The 17828-nt window shown below is 37.2% G+C and overlaps 2 protein-coding genes and 1 long non-coding RNA gene across 3 annotated transcripts in view; 1 reads left to right on the top strand and 2 right to left on the bottom strand.

Moving 5' to 3' along the window:
- Nucleotides 1–17828, top strand: part of LOC147764346 (uncharacterized) — a 28456-nt gene that overhangs the window by 6188 nt on the left and 4440 nt on the right. The window lies entirely within an intron of this gene.
- LOC106177879 (excitatory amino acid transporter 1-like) lies at nucleotides 525–6535 on the bottom strand. The gene is made up of 6 exons (XM_013560789.2): nucleotides 3945–6535; nucleotides 3188–3392; nucleotides 2553–2786; nucleotides 1994–2188; nucleotides 1516–1647; nucleotides 525–1398 (listed from the first exon to the last, which is right to left on the bottom strand). Exons 1-6 carry the CDS (start codon nucleotides 3979–3981, stop codon nucleotides 1353–1355), a joined length of 849 nt encoding a protein of 282 aa, XP_013416243.2. The 5' UTR covers nucleotides 3982–6535; the 3' UTR covers nucleotides 525–1352.
- On the bottom strand, nucleotides 6661–17195 carry LOC106177873 (excitatory amino acid transporter 1). Its single transcript, XM_013560783.2, has 8 exons — nucleotides 16255–17195; nucleotides 13193–13235; nucleotides 12745–12931; nucleotides 11322–11514; nucleotides 9468–9701; nucleotides 8948–9142; nucleotides 8476–8610; nucleotides 6661–8127 (listed from the first exon to the last, which is right to left on the bottom strand). The coding sequence occupies exons 1-8, from the start codon at nucleotides 16683–16685 to the stop codon at nucleotides 7878–7880; spliced, it is 1668 nt and encodes a 555-aa protein (XP_013416237.1). The 5' UTR covers nucleotides 16686–17195; the 3' UTR covers nucleotides 6661–7877.

Consider the following 17828-nt stretch of genomic DNA (forward strand, 5'->3'; position numbering starts at 1 on the left):
TACGTTTGCCTGAATGCCGGGGATATATTTGGCTCTGAAGCCATTCCCTTACAAAAAAGTCCTATAGGATCCTATAAGATCCTATAGGATTCTGTAGGAAATTGACCCAATTTCCTATAGGATCCTATAGGATCTTATAGGATTCTATAGGACTTTTTCGTTAGATTTATACTGTACCGTGGACACCCCCTCCCCCTCCCCGGTACAAGCACGCAATGGTACTCGTCCTCTTTGTATGCTTCTTTATAAGCATTGCAGCAAAATCACAATAACTTAATTTAGGATCTATATTTTGATGTCTGCCCCTCTCGATTTTCAAGTCATGACAAGACGTTCTGAGCCGTGATAAGGCATTCTTGATCTTCCGCGATGTAATCACAGTTAAATAGCGCCCACATTTAACTTAGTGAGAAAGGTTATTAAAAGATGTGATATATCAACCCATAAGTATTTAAAAAAAAAGACACGGTTCAGGTAAAATGCACGGGGTTCGAGTCTTCAAAAGCATACACATTATTCGTGCATAACCACTCACAGGAAAATTTATTATTATCATTATTATTTATATATCCATAGATTCAGGTCCGATATTGACCTACCTCGTTTCAGATAAGGGTTTATCAAACTAATAGAAAACTGAAACACATTTGTTAACTGGGATCACTATAACTACCAGGGGTCTTGTAAGAAAATTCTTGAAGAAAGTATCAGTATAATTTAGAAATTTATTTTGCGTTTTTCTATACATGTAGAAATGTCTAAGATCCCTACTTCTATGATGTGTATGGGCAGATAAAAGGCTTTTTGGTTTCTTTTGATTTTCTATGAACTATCCTTATTAAATGGTTTCCATCAGTAGTAGGCCCTACAATCCAGTAAGGCATCATATATGCAAATGGAAAATAACATATTTAATTACGGGTGTCTTATACCGCGGTAGCATGTGTTAAGTTTCAGTATTTCTTCCTATTCCATAAATACAGTAATTCGTTAATTAATTCTTCAATTGTCTGAATTGTGTCTTCACCAAATGAGCTGTCAATCATGGCTACTTCAGAATAATGGGAATTATATAATTATAGTTGATATCATTTAGTTATATTTTACTGATACAATTCTAGGCTATAAAAAATCTAATTATTGCAAAGCATCAATAATTATGTAATTATATAATTATATGTATTAATTGTTATTATATTAAATCCCAATATGATAACAGCATGTATATATCACTCGTCCATGTAACCATTTTCACTGGTCAAATCGACTCTGCTATCGGATGCATTCCCAGCTTCAACTGCCACCGCCTCTTCAATTGCGTCCATTTTGTTCAAGTCATGACGGGATAGATGCTACCCAACACTACCCAACACATTCACGCTTGTTAGCAATCGATCCCTGGAAAAGAACAATACATTGTTCATTTTGCAAGTTAACTACATGAATTAACTGTGCACTATATTATCTGCTTAACTAATCAGTTTTGTTTTCATTAAAGAGTTAAACTTTACTCACAAGAACCAATCCACGGTAAGGACGAGCTGAATATCATTCAGTGGCAAGCCTACAGCAGTGAGCACAATTGCCAAGGTGATAAGGGGAGCTTGTGGTGCGCTTGTTCCTACGGACGCCGCAATTGAAGTGATGCTAAAATTTAATAATGCAGTCTATTTTACGTGTTTAACGTGAAACCACATTTATCTCAACCTAAGAGAGTTAACCAAAATGAACACTCGAATAACATTAATATTTATGACGAATGAATATAAGAAAATATGATTTTATAGATGTTTGGCCTACTGATACATGAACGTTGGCCTGTCATACCAGTAGCTGAATTATCAGTGGCAAATTAAGGGGCGGGGTATTTTTTGTCTACCCTTTCGATGGTTATGTATGCTTGTATTATTAAATACTCGGATTAAATATTGTACATGTACATGTAAGTTTTTCCAATTTCTGAAAAGTAATACAACGACAACCATAACTGTACCTGACAGTAACGATCTGACCAAAATTCAGTGGGATATTATTGACTTGGGCAATGTAGATGGATGTCACAGCTTCATACAGAGCGGTACCGTCCATGTTGATTGTTGTACCGATCGGAATTACGAAGTCCACAGCCTTTTCATGAACACCGTTGTTTTCTTCACAGCACTGCATTGTGACAGGCATAGTCGCAGCACTAAAAACATAAACTTATAAATTTCAATTTCGAGTTTTTATAAAGGTGCATTGCAAATGGCTGTACATTTGCCAACATTCCTGTCTTTACCAATGCTTTTAAGGTATATATAATGAATAATGTCAAAATTGCCCACGAGTACTTAAAATCAGCATATTATTCCAATGCAAATACAGTTGTATTTATTTATTTATTACAAGTAATATGATCATAAAGTATAATAATTAAAGTCAATATAAAAAGGGCCCTATAAGAGATTTTAAATACATATACAAATATTAATTCTTCTTATTGTGTTGAGAGATATCGACCTAAAATATTTCCCCATATAATAATTGCACTTTATGCCAAGAATATAGCTGACCTAGAGGCCGTTCCTAGAGCCGTGAAAATCGCCTTGAGAACCCCGTAAATGTACTTGTACGGGTTCTTCCGAACAAAGATCAGGTAAGTAATCGGTAGGAGAACATAACCGTGAAGAACAAGACCGATTATGACCGTCAGCATATAGTAACCAAGCTGCTGCAGCACACGAGCAGGGTCGTCCATGGAAACCACTCTTTCTGCAATCAGAAAGAACAGGCCGATCGGGACGTACCTGAAATGAAAAATGGCGCATAAATTCAAGGTATTATTGTGCGCACGCTACGGTGGGGCATATAGGCATGACGCGCTATAATTATTCTTTAATAGGAATCATCGACTTCTGCGCCAATATATTGTTCATTGGTTTATTTTTTTTAATAATAAATGGCATAAAAATGAACATTTTCGAAACGTATGTATCTCTTAAACAGTCGGGTTAATATGGAATAAATCCAGCAAACAAACGAATCAACAATTCAGGGCTACATTCATACAACACCATAAAAATGAAAGAAAAAATCAACTGCCACATTTCAGAATTTACAATGTAAAAGTTGTTGACGAGAAAAAAGCTGATAGGAAAAGATGATAGTTGAAAAAACAGATAAAATGACATAAAATGATTCCACTTACCATAAAACGGCATGAATTAAAACAAGCACAGCATCGCATAACGAAGTAAAGAAATTTTTGAGGGGAACTCCGCGTTCACCCAATTTACTGATCACAATACCGAGTGCGACAGAGAAGACGATCAACCCTAGCACATTCATCCCGTCTTTGCTACCAGTAGAAGTGGACTTCACGATATATGAGACATTTACATAGAACTGTGTTTCTGAAATAAGAACAATGGTGCTTAGAGGTGGTTGGCTCTCACACTGCCTAAATAAAATAATGCCAATTAAGTGAGCTTTACCGGAAACAAAAGACTAGCCCAGTATATGTTTATGTGAGAGATTCTAAGCAATGCGCATATTTACGGTCCCAAAGATTGAAGACATAGCACTGCATACATCCACGCATATATGTTAACGCACGGGTGTTAAGGTATTTCATAGTACATCAACTACAAATTTCTTCATGGGATAAAATGCGATTTCATCTCCAAATAAGATATTCCCTGCGACTTCATGGGATTCATTCCACTAGCACAGAGCATCTATAAAGGTGTAGAGTCACTCTCTGTATAAGAGTTAATTTTTGTATATCAGTAATAACAATATGAAGACTATTTGTAATGTGCGGGTGGATGAGCGCACTGCAAGTCGGACTACGTGCGAGGGACGTATACATATACGTATACATATATTAATTAATCTCTATTGATTATTGTAACCCTTCTTTTACAGATCTTTGCTCAAAAGACATAAAAACACAACAAGCTCACCGGTAACGTTATCTGTATTTGTCACATTTCTCTGCATCACTTCGGAAATATTAGCTTTTTGATGGTACACTTCTGGGTATCTATTGATGCTATCAAATTGTGCAACGAGTCGTTGAGTTGGGACATGTCAACGGCATGTTCATTATAACCCACCGACTTCTTGATATCAGTTGCCGTCTAAAATAAATGCATTCAAAGCATTTTCAAATGATTCCTCTGATATAGTTACTAATCACAGATGAAATAATATAACATACTGAATGCGGCAGTTGATGCAGAACTATTTGTATTTAAACGTGTAATTTCATTATTCTGAAATTAGGAAATAATTCCGGAGTGACTTGTTCAACTGCATTATCATGAATGCTTTTTCAGCTGTCTTTTATCCTAAAAACATAATTCGTTTGCTGATATTTCACAATAAATCTCACCCGTTTATTTTGCTACATGTAAAACTATAGCGCGAAAAATTAGCTTCATCCAACAGTAGTGGAAATAACGCAAGATTTTATTAAATGTGCCCATTTAAACTAAATGGTATTTTAAACTCACACAGGAGGGTTGCCTAGGGAACTTTATCCCCGCACCCTCTTTGTTATAGCAATTCAGCTGGTCACGTGTAACTGACCAGCGGCCAGTCCAATCAGAACCAGCTGCCTCGTTTCAATTTGGTCACATGTAACTACCCAACGGCCATTCACAGCTTTAAACTGCACAGCGGCAGCAGCAAGTCATGCAGAGTTCACCGTCAGATTAATAGTACATGAACAGTGCAATGTATTATCTGTAGGCTACTGATTTTTTTGTTTGTTTTTGAAGTTATCGTGCAAAAGACACTGGGCTTTTTAAATGTATTACAAGGCACAACCATCTTATGCCTTTGTTCAGTAGTTTACAGTAGTATTAGAGGTGTAGGAATAAAGGTGTCTTAAGCCCGAATGTGTGTTGTTTTATCTAGCTTATCAGTTTCCAAAGTTGAAAAATAACTTACTTGGCGGAATGCAGCTTCAATCAAGTTACTTGGAAAACAATTCCTAAGATAAGAAAAGCAAGACATTCCCAAATGGCGTAAATTAAAGATTACCAGTAGATTGAACATGTATGCAAAAACTTGTTTCGCAAAATCTTGCTTTTGAAAATTTAAAGAACATATAAAATTGACGGAAGAGCACAATCTTTTTATAATTTATTCATTTATTTATTTATTTATTTATTTATTTTAATATTATTATTGTTATTATTATTTTTTAAATCATAGGCCTACATAGTTTCTTCCCGTGTGTCCTAAACTAACAACACTAAATCCAGTAGAGAATCCAAGGCCTCGACATCTCTCACGACCTTGTCAGCTCTGTTAACACAAGGGGGTTCGGGGCATTCAGCCTCCCCTCTATTTCCTGGCTGTATGGTCACGACCAGAACTATGCCAAAGACCACATCAAACAGGGTGGTCCACAAAAAATAGGCGATCGCCCTAACGCCCATTTTTCCCGTGGAGGACGAGAGTGAGGAGGCTATTCCTGAGATAAGACTCGAAACGACCATGGCAGGATCAACATCTTCAGCATACGCAGTAAGAGATTCCCAGGAAGTTTCAGGTACTTTGCCTGCTGCGCGGTCAAGGGCGGGTCCAGCGTGCGTAGCCCGGCCCCTAGGACGATCCCTGAAGTCACGCCTAAGATGATACTTATAACCATCAGATGTGGGCGAAAAGCTTCCCAACATCTTCTCGCCTTCGACCGGTGTTTGCCAAGCTGATTTTTACTCATTTTCGTCTTTAAGAACTGCCTGTTTCCTGTCGTAATTCTTCTTCTTTCTCCTGTTTCAAATGTCCCAAATCACCTCGTTAACTTTTTGAATTCTAAGATTCCACCGTGTGAGGAATAAAACGGTCTTTATTCATCTGCCTGGGTTCGCGGGTACAGAAGACTCTTATGTTTCCATTGTATAAAACATAGAGAGACGAGGTCATTACTACAAAAAAGACTATTCGATGTGGCATGCGCTACACTTAAGACAACACTAAGTTTCTATCAACTATACAAAAATATATTGCTATTTTGCAACTAATTCAATTAAATACAATTTAAAGGCAGTAAAATCCTTCATCATGTCCTCCACAGATATGTAAATATAATATATTTATGTTATAGTTTTAGATCCTTAGGACATATGGCTCTCTTCTAAAACTATCCCACCTTAAATGTTGCAGCAAGCCGTAACGGACGTGTAAAGAAATCATGCTAGGGGATATTATATAAAGTTTATCTGATGCCACTACGCCATATTCTATTTAAAAAACTGGTGATGCCTTGTATGAATAACCTTCATACAAATCATTCTATGCTTAAAGAATTCCAACAAAGAGTCTTCAGATACGGAAATGCCTTACATTACATCACATAAAGAAAATAACTCTACCAAAGGGCACACGGCGATAGCTTACATATGTAAGCAACAGACAAAAAATTACTTTCATGAACAACTGAATAGAGGCAGTAATAATACACTGTTGCTCAAAATGGCTGACACGACTAATAAAACTTATGAATTTGGTACACGGTACTTGCCTTTTTTCTTTTATAAAAAAGCGGTACTAAAGCACACGTAAGTTCCGCAGCAAAAAGGTCCACTTTTCCAGAAAAAAGACCCCCTACCCTGAAATTGCTGGCTGCAGACCTGTTATTGAATAAGAGTATCAATAAAAGTCATTAAATTGGATATGTGTGGTTTATTTCTATATACAGTATTTGTGGCACAGAGAGCTACATTGTATTATAACAAGCTCTATAAAAAAAATTCTAAATACGTTTTGAGTTACCAGTGAATTATTTTGTTTTCGCCTTAATGTTAAAACATTTAAACACCCTAACCTGTTTTTATTTCATTTAATTAATTAATTTTTTTTTCATTTTTTTCAATTTTCCATTTTTTCATCCGTATGATCAGTTGACAACAGGTGTGATTAGATGCATCTACTTATTTTGGAAAGAACTTCCCACAGTTCTCATAACAATTAAGAAAGTTTTACACAGTTATTTGGGGATAGTGCTCGCGGCTTTTAAATGCCAATGTATCATTGGAACTTACATATGCAAAGCATTGTCTTAGTCGCAGTTAATAATTGTGGGTGCAGATAACAACCGTGCGATCTAAAACTGTATTTCAGTCCTTTGGCTGTTGTAGTTCTTGGAAACGCATGCAAGACGTCTCGGCACGATTTCTGAACCCGTTTCTGACATCATTATTGTTTCAGGTAGAGTAAAGGTAAGGTTCGGATGAAGTGAAAAAAGGTCTGAGATGCAGATGTTGGGCACATCTCGAAGACGTCTCGAAGACGACACGGCGACGTTCCATTCATTTAAGGGTGCTTTCCCAGAGATTTAGATCGATCTAAAGATTAAGTTTTAGAACGACCTAACTCCCTGGGGGTTCACGCTAAATTGCAGTCAGCCGAGCGGGCACCACAGTTAATTACCCCCTTACAGCTTTTAGTAGGCGGGACAGACGCCTAAGCCGGCCAAGCTGACAGTAATCTAGTGAGACTCCCCACAGGGATAGATCGATCTAAAAATCTATGGAAATGGGGTGTAACACTTCTTGGTCTTTATGGCCACATTACATGTATATGGTTAACTGGACTGGGGGCTACAGAAGGATGTTTTACTTGGTGAAGTGATTATTATATTGCAGTGAAAGATACCAAGGTCTAATAGAAGTGACAGGAACGATTACAAATTAATACTTTTGCAAGAGATAATACATTAAGTTCACAAAATAACGGTGGTTTGACTGAATATGCTCCGTTGGCTTACAGCCTTTGATACAGGTACGAGGACAGACTTAATATGACACGCACTAACATTGTGCCTAATTTAATTGCTTTCGGATCAATAGATCCTGATGTTCAGTTTTGTAAACATATCCAATCAGTTACATATTAGTTGATGCCACTCGACCATTTTCTGTCGGATCAGCAGGTACATAGGCCATATTGGTGACACCGTTTTGGGTAGGTTTGCTTGTTTCCATATCAATGGCTGGTTTCATCTCAACGGCCACCCGATCAGCGTTTTGTTGCTCTTCCAGAGCGACTTCTTCCAGTTCCTTGCGCGAGAGGTGAGCAACGATGCCAGCACCAATGCTGTCTCCCATGACGTTCACCATAGTTCGGAAGCGATCTCTGAAAAATAAAATAATTGAAAATTACTTGTGACCGACAGTACATATTATTTTAAAACCAATGAAAAGAGGGTTATACGCGTTAATTACGTACTGAAGTTGTCCTCAACACTCCGGAAATACAATGGGGAAAATATTCATATGTGCTATTAAGCATTCTTGGTACTATACATGTACAACTATTTTGGATCGAAAAAATTACATTTGATACGTCAGCAAGTCTATGCATAAAAGTAATGCCGAAAATGCGCGATTGGGAGAACACACACAAAGGGTTTTGATGAAAACCCCACTGTAAATTTTAATCTATCTGAGATGTCATCAAGAACGACATACATAATGCACTTACAGGAACCAGTCTATGGCAACAATCAACTGAATGTCTCCTAGCGGTAGCCCCACTGCAGTAAGCACGATTGCCATGGTAACCAGACCGGCTTGCGGCACTCCTGCTGCCCCAATGGAAGCTGCTGTGGCTGTGATGCTGAAGAATTAGATTGCAACACACGACGCGTTATACCTGATAAAAAAATTTACTAAGAAATACGAAGTGAAAAAAAATTAAAACAAATCAGTTGGGGAAAATAGAGAAATGATAGCCAAAACCAAATTCAGAAGTATTTTAACAGAGTTTGTACAGTTTTTGAATGGATAAAAATGTGAAAAAATAAAATCGCAATTGAAATCATTTTCATGGAACTTCGTAATCCAGTAATTCCTATGACAAATCACTTCTATACATTTGACGTGCAATGCATTGCGGCATGTGATCCAGATGTGTTTTCACGACTACCACATCTAAGTTTAATGGCATTGTTTACCTTATTGTAATAATCTGTCCGATGTTAAGCGGAATGTTATTGACTTGAGCGATAAATATAGCAGCTACGGCTTCGTACAGAGCAGTACCGTCCATGTTAATTGTTGCACCTACGGGGATGACGAAACCAACTGCATGCGGGTTGACCTTGTTGTTTTCTTCCAGACAAGTCATGGTGACGGGCATTGTAGCTGAGCTGGGTTAAAAGAAAATAAGAAAATGAAATGTACGCTTACTATATATATAAAATTATCTCTGACATTAATACAAGGAATTTTACAATGCTGCATAAAGTCCATGTTTTACAAAAACTCTGAATTTAGACTTGCACTCAATAACTGACACTTTTTAATATTTTGATATCAAAGATTGTCTAATGCCTTGCAATTGTCTATAAAAACCCCTTTTAAACAAGTTCACATGTTCAGTGTTTGTTTAAGGGCTTCCAGTGATAGAAACTCAACCACTGATATCGGCAGACTGATTATATGAATGGATTAACATGAAGTACCACCACAAACCTTGATGACGTTCCAAGAGCAGTTACCATTGCCTGCATCACGCCATAGATAAACTTGAAAGGATTTTTCCTGGTCATTATAAAGTATATCAGCGGCAGAACCACAATGGCGTGAATGGCTAAACCGGACAGAACCGTTATCGTGTAGAACCCCACTTGTTCCAAAACCTGGCCAATGTCCTCCATTTCTACCACCTTTGAGGCGATCAAGAACATAATACCAATGGGAGAGTACCTAATGCATGACAAAAAAAAAACAAAAAAAAAAAACAAAGCAGTATTATACTCCTACTTGTTTCAACACTTTCTTAATATTTTCATTAATTCTAACACTTTTGAGGTGCTCAATAGATTTTTTAAATATATAGATAGATTTTTTAAAGATTTTTTAAAGATTTTTTAAAACGGGCCTCTACATGTATCCATTGTTGCATACCGATTATGCCAACTTCAGAATATCTCCCAATTTCTCTGGGTGAACATAAGTTTCCTACCTTATTAATCAAGTAAGAAAACTAAATGCATAGAAATTGACACTGCGACACTTGCCAATTACAACACGTTTTGTATAGAGGTGATTTATGACATAATTACAACGAAAGAGACCATGATAATGGTATAAAAACGGTTTCAAACAAATAATCAATAGCAAAGTTAAACGAGGCCTAAGCAAGACGTGAAGCTTGTGCAACTTGGTCACAACCCTGTCCAGGACAGCGTAAAATGACCAATTGTTTTATGTCTAGATAAAAATATCAGGCCCGTAGCCAGGGGGGTTCGGGGGGTTCGAAGGAACCACCCTTTTTGCTGGGAAAAGGTCCACTCTGGGTAAAAATTGATCTATGTACTTGAGGATTTTATGGTAAAAGGTCCACTTTTTCAGATAACGAACCCCCCCCCCCCCTCTGAAATTTCTGGCTACGGGCCTGACTATAGTATATTCTTAGATATCACATCTTTATTATAAGATATTGCAAAACAGTAATATTAAAAAACTTCTTTGTACGGGTGCAAATTCCAAAGTAACACAGTTATCCGTGCCATTGAATTATATTCTCTATTACATAATAACTGCAATAATACGAATTAGCAATGCCACTGTGAAGTGATACAGAGTAAGTCTGATAACACACAAGGAGATAACATAAATCCTATATTACACCGGTAAGTGCTATTTTATGTTACTGAGGGTGTTTTTGATCTCTTGGTCGACACCGACATATCAGACTTTGATTTTAATATGCTACTATTCAAAATTCACAGATTAAGTTTTTTTTTAATGATCAATGGTTTGCTTCAGATTTGTACTCTTTTAAGAGTTAAAACCGCAACTTTTAACGTTGTAAAACATCCTATTAAAATGTAATATGTAATGTTCAGTACAGTGTACAGTACATGTATGATCTGGTTATCCTGATCAGAGAAGCCGTTTCGTCTACCATACTGTTAAGTTTCCAAGAAGTTAATTTAAAACCTAACCATCATATAACATAGTAATAACTTCACTTAATATCCATTAAAACCAAGCAATTGGTGTTTTTGTCTCAGATATCTAAAATTCCATCAGTGAGAGTTTTCATGACTTAGATAAAAGAAATGAAACAGTTGCTGAGGAGCAATCAATATTCGTAAATATTTTAAAAGTGCACTATACAGTAAAATGTTGAGAGAGACTTTATCAAACTCTGCCCATGAAGTCGGCTTCCTTGACACCTACATAACAAATCATGACAAACTTTCCACTCTCCAGATAAAAAGAAAACATGGCTGTTATCACTGACGAACGAAGTGCCGCCATTACAAATAAACAGGCGATACGAGCTTCGCCTCTTACATAAACCAACACAACACATACCATATAACAACGGTAATCAACATCATGACAGCATCATTCACGGAATTGAAAAATTCCATCAGTATCCTCCCCTGTGGCCCCAAGCGGCTAATAACGATGCCAAAAGCCACGGAAAACACCACCAACCCCAATACGTTCATGCCGTCGTTTTTCACCAGTTTTGGTTTCACTGTCGGCACCCTGACGTAAAATACTGGAAAAGAAATCACACACGCAGATTAATTTAAATACAATTATTAAAATTTTATAAACTTGTGTATGTACATGAGGAGTGAATAACGCGTGTTGTATGTTTTTACACAATGATTTACATGCATGTTTTTTTAAATTACTAATTAAGTGACAATTCATACTTGTAGCCTAAATGTTAAATTATCACCTTATATCATATATGATAATGATCAGTTTGGTCGTAAGCTAAATGTTTGAATGGATTTCGGCTTGCGTTTGATAATTCTCATATATGATCCAACCACCAAGCAAAGGAACATTTTTGCTCAGTCACCTTATACCTTGTTTTACTGTTCCTTTTTTATTTGTGAAGTACTTGATGCACTTACATGTATATACTCAGGTTCATGTTTAACCAACCACTATTGAATATCTTTTAATTAACGTTGAAACCAAATTTCGACTAAAATACTAAAATTAACCACCGCTGAGTGGCTGCTGGGTTGCATATTGCCAGCCTATTTAATCTTCTCTTCCTCTTTGACTAACATCAAAGCAAGGAGGTAACTGTATGCGACACTCAGTGTATGTATGGCCCAGCTAGGACATACGAAAGAATTCCGTTTTTCCCAGCTGCATGGGCCCAGTGGCCACTTTAGTTTTAATCCACGGGGTAAACTATTCAAACGTTGAAAACTTATGCGAACTCATCAATTATTCATAAGACATTAAAACCAGACTATAGAGTTACCCATTAGTCTTCACACGTCTGTTTACCTATTGCTACCTTGATATTAACATAATGTTATTACCTACCGGTAAGCTCTGTGTTTTGCTCTTCGAAAAAAAGATTTGTTTAAAAGAAAGTCAGGTCGGCATGTCTCACTCTTTTTCTTTTAAATGGTCGTCAAAAAAATTAAAAATTTGGCTACCCAAAACCGTTTCACTTGACTGCACCCCCCCCCCCCCCCTTCAAAATGCCTCCTTTGGACTTCTGTAAACCTTGGTTCCACTTCTGCTTTAGTCTGATAATAGAGATATCTTTAGTGTATTTGCTATTGGACATACTTGATCTGTCTGTGGACAAGATCTCTGTCCACAGACAGAGCAAGCACGAGGTCTGGACCTCAAATATCCTGCTGCGGAAATTGCTCATTTGCAAAAAAGTCAGCAGAAGAAGATGAAATCTCTATTAATCGACCTACTCTGCTGCAGGTAAACGATCTTGTGTTTTGGGAAAAATAGTACTTACTTGTATTGTTGACGTCAGCTGGATCAGTCCTGTTCATGACACCGGTGATGTTCATACCGAGCTCTGCGGATTCCTTGTCCATCTTATCCATGGCAGTGGTCAGTGAGGTGTACTGTGACTGGTCAGTAGTCATGTTGATGGTCACTTCTGACCACGTAAGGCTGTCGACGCCAGACGCTGTTTTCGTCTTGAAATCAAACGGCAGTGATTCAGCTTTTTAGTAGAGTACATTTTAACAACATTTTTTTTATTAAATAATAATAATAATAATAATAATAATAATAACCTTGTTGCAATTTCCTTTGAATTTTCTCGTCTTCTCCAAAGACAAAATATGAAGCTGACTTTTTTTTTCACAATTTGATTATACAAATATTTGCCTTATCCAAAGATATTCTCCTACAATATTTAAATTGTTTTAGATAAAATAAATTATTAATTGACTGACCTGCCTAAAGCAAGACTCCACCAGATTATCCGGGAGCATGTTTCTGGAATGGAGAAATGATCAAAGGTGTAGATGTTAAGTATTTCATTCATGAAGTGTGAAGAGTGTTTTATTTTAAAGAATGGCACGTCACAGAGAATATAAAACAACGTAAACTCCACGTTTATTTAGTGGTCGCAACATAATCCAGTATTTTGAAATGTATTAAGGTACATATTGAATTTTTCAACAAGTTCTGCGAAATTGAAAAGTGATTCACCGTCAAGTCTGAATAGGCCTACTATATACACAGTGATTATATATAAAACTTAAATTAAAATAATGATTGGCATTGAAAACTCTTGATTTAATTAAAGCGATAATCGATCAAATTATATGGACAAAAATGTTTTTCTAAGCTGCATGAAGACACTGTGACTCTTGCAAACATTGATACCAGTTGATAACTTAGTTTTTAACAAAATAACTGATTGTTTTTTGCAGACAACATAAAGTTTATGGTGAAATAAAGCATCTCGGTTTATCAACTTGATGTTTACACAAAGCAGTGGTGTACACGGGGTGGGTATTCTTCTAAAACGAAAAATCAAACATATCCCGTAGGATACACCCACTTTTTTTCCAAAATTCATATACTTAAAGTTGGTCCATCACTTCGAAGGAAAATTACCCCATCTTTTTCCAACTAAAACATCCTCCCTCTCCCTTGCTTCATAAAAACGACAAGCTCCTATAGCTCAACTACATGGGCTCTGATAAAGAAAAGAAGTGCCATATACAGTGAAATAGGTATTTAACTGTCATTGCCTGGGATGGTAAAATAAATAAATAGTTTTCAGTCTTTTTATATATATATTTCTTTAGACACGGGTTTATTTTTCACCAAGGCTGAAATTGACATAATGATTACCAACAAGTCCCATATACAGCACATGGATATTTTCAAAACTGCACCATATCTTCAAACATATACTGGGACGCATTTCAATGAAAACATGTACCACTCGAACGCCAAGCACCGAGTGTTAGAAAAAATGTGCACACAAAGGAATTGAAATAAGCAGGAGAGGACACTTGGCTGACGATAAATTCATGTCGAATATCTAGAATGGGCGGGATGGAAGGAAGTAAAAGCCCGGATCAATTTTGTACCTCCCCTCTCCTCCGCCCCCCCCCCCCCCCTCCTACCCAATGCGTTGCCTGGCAATAGTATTGTTTTCGTCTTATCTTGTGTTGACCTAAACCAGATATGGCGGAAACTACGGTGAAAATGTGTTTATTGGCACTATACGGGGTCGCTTATCAGCCCCTGAAAACGTTCTCGTTTCATTACGGTATACTCGGTAGTAAAATTCTTACATAAGATTCAACATCAATCAAAAATTATTGACACATTTTAAACAATTTGAAAAAGGCATTATCTCTCGCATGCAAAACTAATTGCTAATCAATTGAATAAACAATAAAAAGCGTCTGACGGTACTGGCTGCAAGAGCTTAGGGAAAGATGGGTAGTCCATTTCAAACTACTCTAGGTGACATCTCCCCTTATCTGTTGATGACTACTTGTCAAGCGTGCCACCCAGTTTCGTCCTTGGCGTGATATTTTTTTTTTTTTTTTTTTTTTTTTTGGAAATAAAAAATCACTTTTTTAACCCCATAGAGTCTAACGGTTGTTTTAATAACTTAAACGTTATTGTAGAGTGATATAATTTTTACGTGCATACAGTGCTTGCTTTTAACTCTGTAATCAATAGAGCTAAACTAACCAATAAAGCGGACTGTTCCAGTCTAAATATTAACCACAACACTGTACTGTTATATTCAGCCATGATTGAGTTTTATTGGGACGGAGGAGATATTACATTTTTAATTCTGAAGAAGGAAAAATTGTAGTATCATAAATTACTTTTTCAAGTTTGACAATAAAATGATCGAAGGAAACAAAAAGTTAACTCAATACACAATAAGAAGGGCCACGGAGTGAACGGGGAGTGGCATGGCGGGTGTCCTGAGATTTGTTCATAACAAACATCGAGAGCAAACAATGTAATCTTATTTAGCAGCGCCGTGCTTGTCTGTTTGTCGTCAACAATATCAGTCAGGGACGTTAAATCTATATAGGAAGAGCCACGGGTTAAGTTAACGATATCACCTTTAATCGACCTTGGCAATCACAAGGTTGACACTTTAAAGACGCCCGGTGCGGTTGAAACTGTGTTAACACTTAATTGTTTGCTATCATAGAAGTGTATTTTTTCACTTTAAAGAGTATTTTGCGTCTTTTGAAGAGCCAGTTTAAAGTATTCCACACAGATTAATCACTTCAACATATTTCCTGAGATATTAAACTTTTTTGTTCTTGATATACTTGGGACTGGTCCGGAAGAATAATAAATCTGGGTCGGTGACAGGGAATGGTCCACTTGTTTTGTTAATATAATACAATAACAGTAATCAAAGACAGTCACAAGATAAACGAAACAGCATTACAGAACGTGTCGCGCCAGCCTTGCAAAGGTGTGTCGTTTACATTCACGCAGGTTTGCTGCATGCAAGTACTGTATAATTTAAGAGTAGTAATTTGCGCAGTCACACAAATTGTGACAGTGCAGCATAAATAAAACGTACTCGATGACGTGTGTGTATGTGTGTGTGTGTGTGGGGGGGGGGGGGGGGGGGCACTACAGGGTTTTGTGCCACGTACCCCCCGAAAGGTTAATGGTTTGTTTACATGCAAGCATTCCAAGCGAAAATCGTGCCCCCCCCCCCAACATTATTTTCCCCAAATAAAAATTGTTACTCAATTAATTTTTACTGGGGGAAGGGGTGTAAAAGGTACACCAGCTAACAGAAAATTTTTGAGATCTTCATTTCTTTTTAAAACTTAATTTAACTTTGTTTTATTTTTAAATACGAATAGATAAGTAATGGCAATGGATATATTAAAGAAGAATATCAGAAACAACAGCTGTCGCGCAGCATATCATTTACATGCGTCGTGCTCTACAATAATGTACAGCATTTAATTAGTATTGAAAAAAAACAATTGAGTAGTCTTACCTTACAAGATCAAGGAAAGCATCAGCCGTATTCACTTCAACACTTTGTTCTGCCACCTTGCTTGTCTGCCCACGATTCCCGGGTTGAATGGACACCACGAGGACAATCCCAAGAATAACTGCCAAGAGGGTGGTGACCATGTAGTAGACCACCGCCCTCAGCCCCATCTTCCCTGCTGCTTTTGCCGGTAAAGCTGCCAATCCGGAGATGAGGCTGGATACCACAAGTGGTAGGATGAGCATTTTCAGCATACGAAGAAGGATCTCGCCGGGGAAATTAAGGTAGAAAACTTCTCTGGCGGTGAAAGGAGGTTGCTTCATCCTTAGGGCGGCTCCCATGCCTATGCCGATGCCCATTCCAGCAATGAGCAAGATCACCAGCAAGTGAGGACGGAAGACAGCCCAACATTTCTTCGCTTTGGAACTAGCCATTTTGTTCTCTGTGTTTAAGTGTTCACTTTCTTTACGTGAGCAATTAATATTAAAGCCAATCCCTTTGTAAAACAGTCCTCTTTTATGTCACTTTTTCCAAATGAAAAAAATCAATGGAACAATATTTTCCCTCAAATTTCCCCGTTCAAATGTATACTCGAACAGCGAACTTCAACTTGAGCCTTTCTACGCGTTCAAATCTGTTAATATCGTGTTTACCACGCGGAGTCTATATATCCTTCATCGACGACAGCACCTTATCAAAGTAGTCCACTGTTGTGTACACCTGCGACTTAAAAGCCCTCACTATTTGAGTAGGAATAAACGAGTAGACCCTTCCTGTGCGGTGCCCTGTATACGTCACGCGTCCAGTAAGTCCTGTGTAGTACTAGATTTCTACGCCAAGACAGACATGGACAGAAGCCTCCGGCCTATTATGATTATTCAGTCCCCACTGTATGATCTAATAATTGGCAGCTTTTTGTCGGAGCTTGTCGAGTACTTTGGCAGTGACAAATCGCGCGTTGAGTAATTTCACAATACACTTCACAGCAAATCGTATGTGAAAGCTATGCTAATATTATAATAAAGATACGCGTGTTTTGATTAATTTATCATGTAAGGACTTGCAGTATAGTGACGGAGATTTAAAGATATGATTTTGTTAAAAGTTATTTAAAGAGCTGCAGTCATAAGGGATGTGATATATGTTTGTATATCGCACGTGTTTGTGACTGTGAAAGACATGAACTAAAACTTGTCAAATATATATTTAAATCAATGCCTCAATTTTGAGAGTTTGGTAACGTCATCGCTCATGTGATTAAATTGGAGCTCCATCACTGACTAGCTGAAGTCCTTGAGAAGTCAAAATAACGTTGGTCAAGAAAAATAATCAAAATAATTCATATATTGTCTCTGCTGAATATCTACCAGTCCTCACAATTTAAACTTAAATATTAATTTGAATACTTTAGATTGTTTTATAATACACTCAAAAATGGATTTCAATATTCATCTTGCATAGAAACTCCTGTCAAGAAACATTACCCCAGTTAACATACATGAAAAAATTAAATTCACACACTATAACCGCTCCATAAGACTAAGACCACGCCCTACACTGCAGAAAAAAGACATCAA

The sequence above is a fragment of the Lingula anatina genome, chromosome 1 (genome assembly GCF_051362555.1).
Source record: "Lingula anatina isolate TDL-2025a chromosome 1, LinAna3.0, whole genome shotgun sequence".
Lineage (NCBI taxonomy): Eukaryota > Metazoa > Brachiopoda > Lingulata > Lingulida > Lingulidae > Lingula > Lingula anatina.

Bases quoted from the DNA above. Each gene is read 5' to 3' on its own strand.
- LOC106177873 (XM_013560783.2), bottom strand. From the start codon at position 16,685: ATGGCTAGTTCCAAAGCGAAGAAATGTTGGGCTGTCTTCCGTCCTCAC. The intron at 9,143-9,467 runs GTTTGTGGTGGT...CTTTTAACCCAG, and splicing joins GCTCTTGGAACGTCATCAAG to CTCAGCTACAATGCCCGTCA. The intron at 8,611-8,947 runs GTAAACAATGCC...CTAATTCTTCAG, and splicing joins GGACAGATTATTACAATAAG to CATCACAGCCACAGCAGCTT.
- LOC106177879 (XM_013560789.2), bottom strand. From the start codon at position 3,981: ATGCAGAGAAATGTGACAAATACAGATAACGTTACCG. The intron at 2,787-3,187 runs GTAAGTGGAATC...TTTTCATTTCAG, and splicing joins TTAATTCATGCCGTTTTATG to GTACGTCCCGATCGGCCTGT. The intron at 1,399-1,515 runs GTGAGTAAAGTT...GTTCTTTTCCAG, and splicing joins CTTACCGTGGATTGGTTCTT to GGATCGATTGCTAACAAGCG.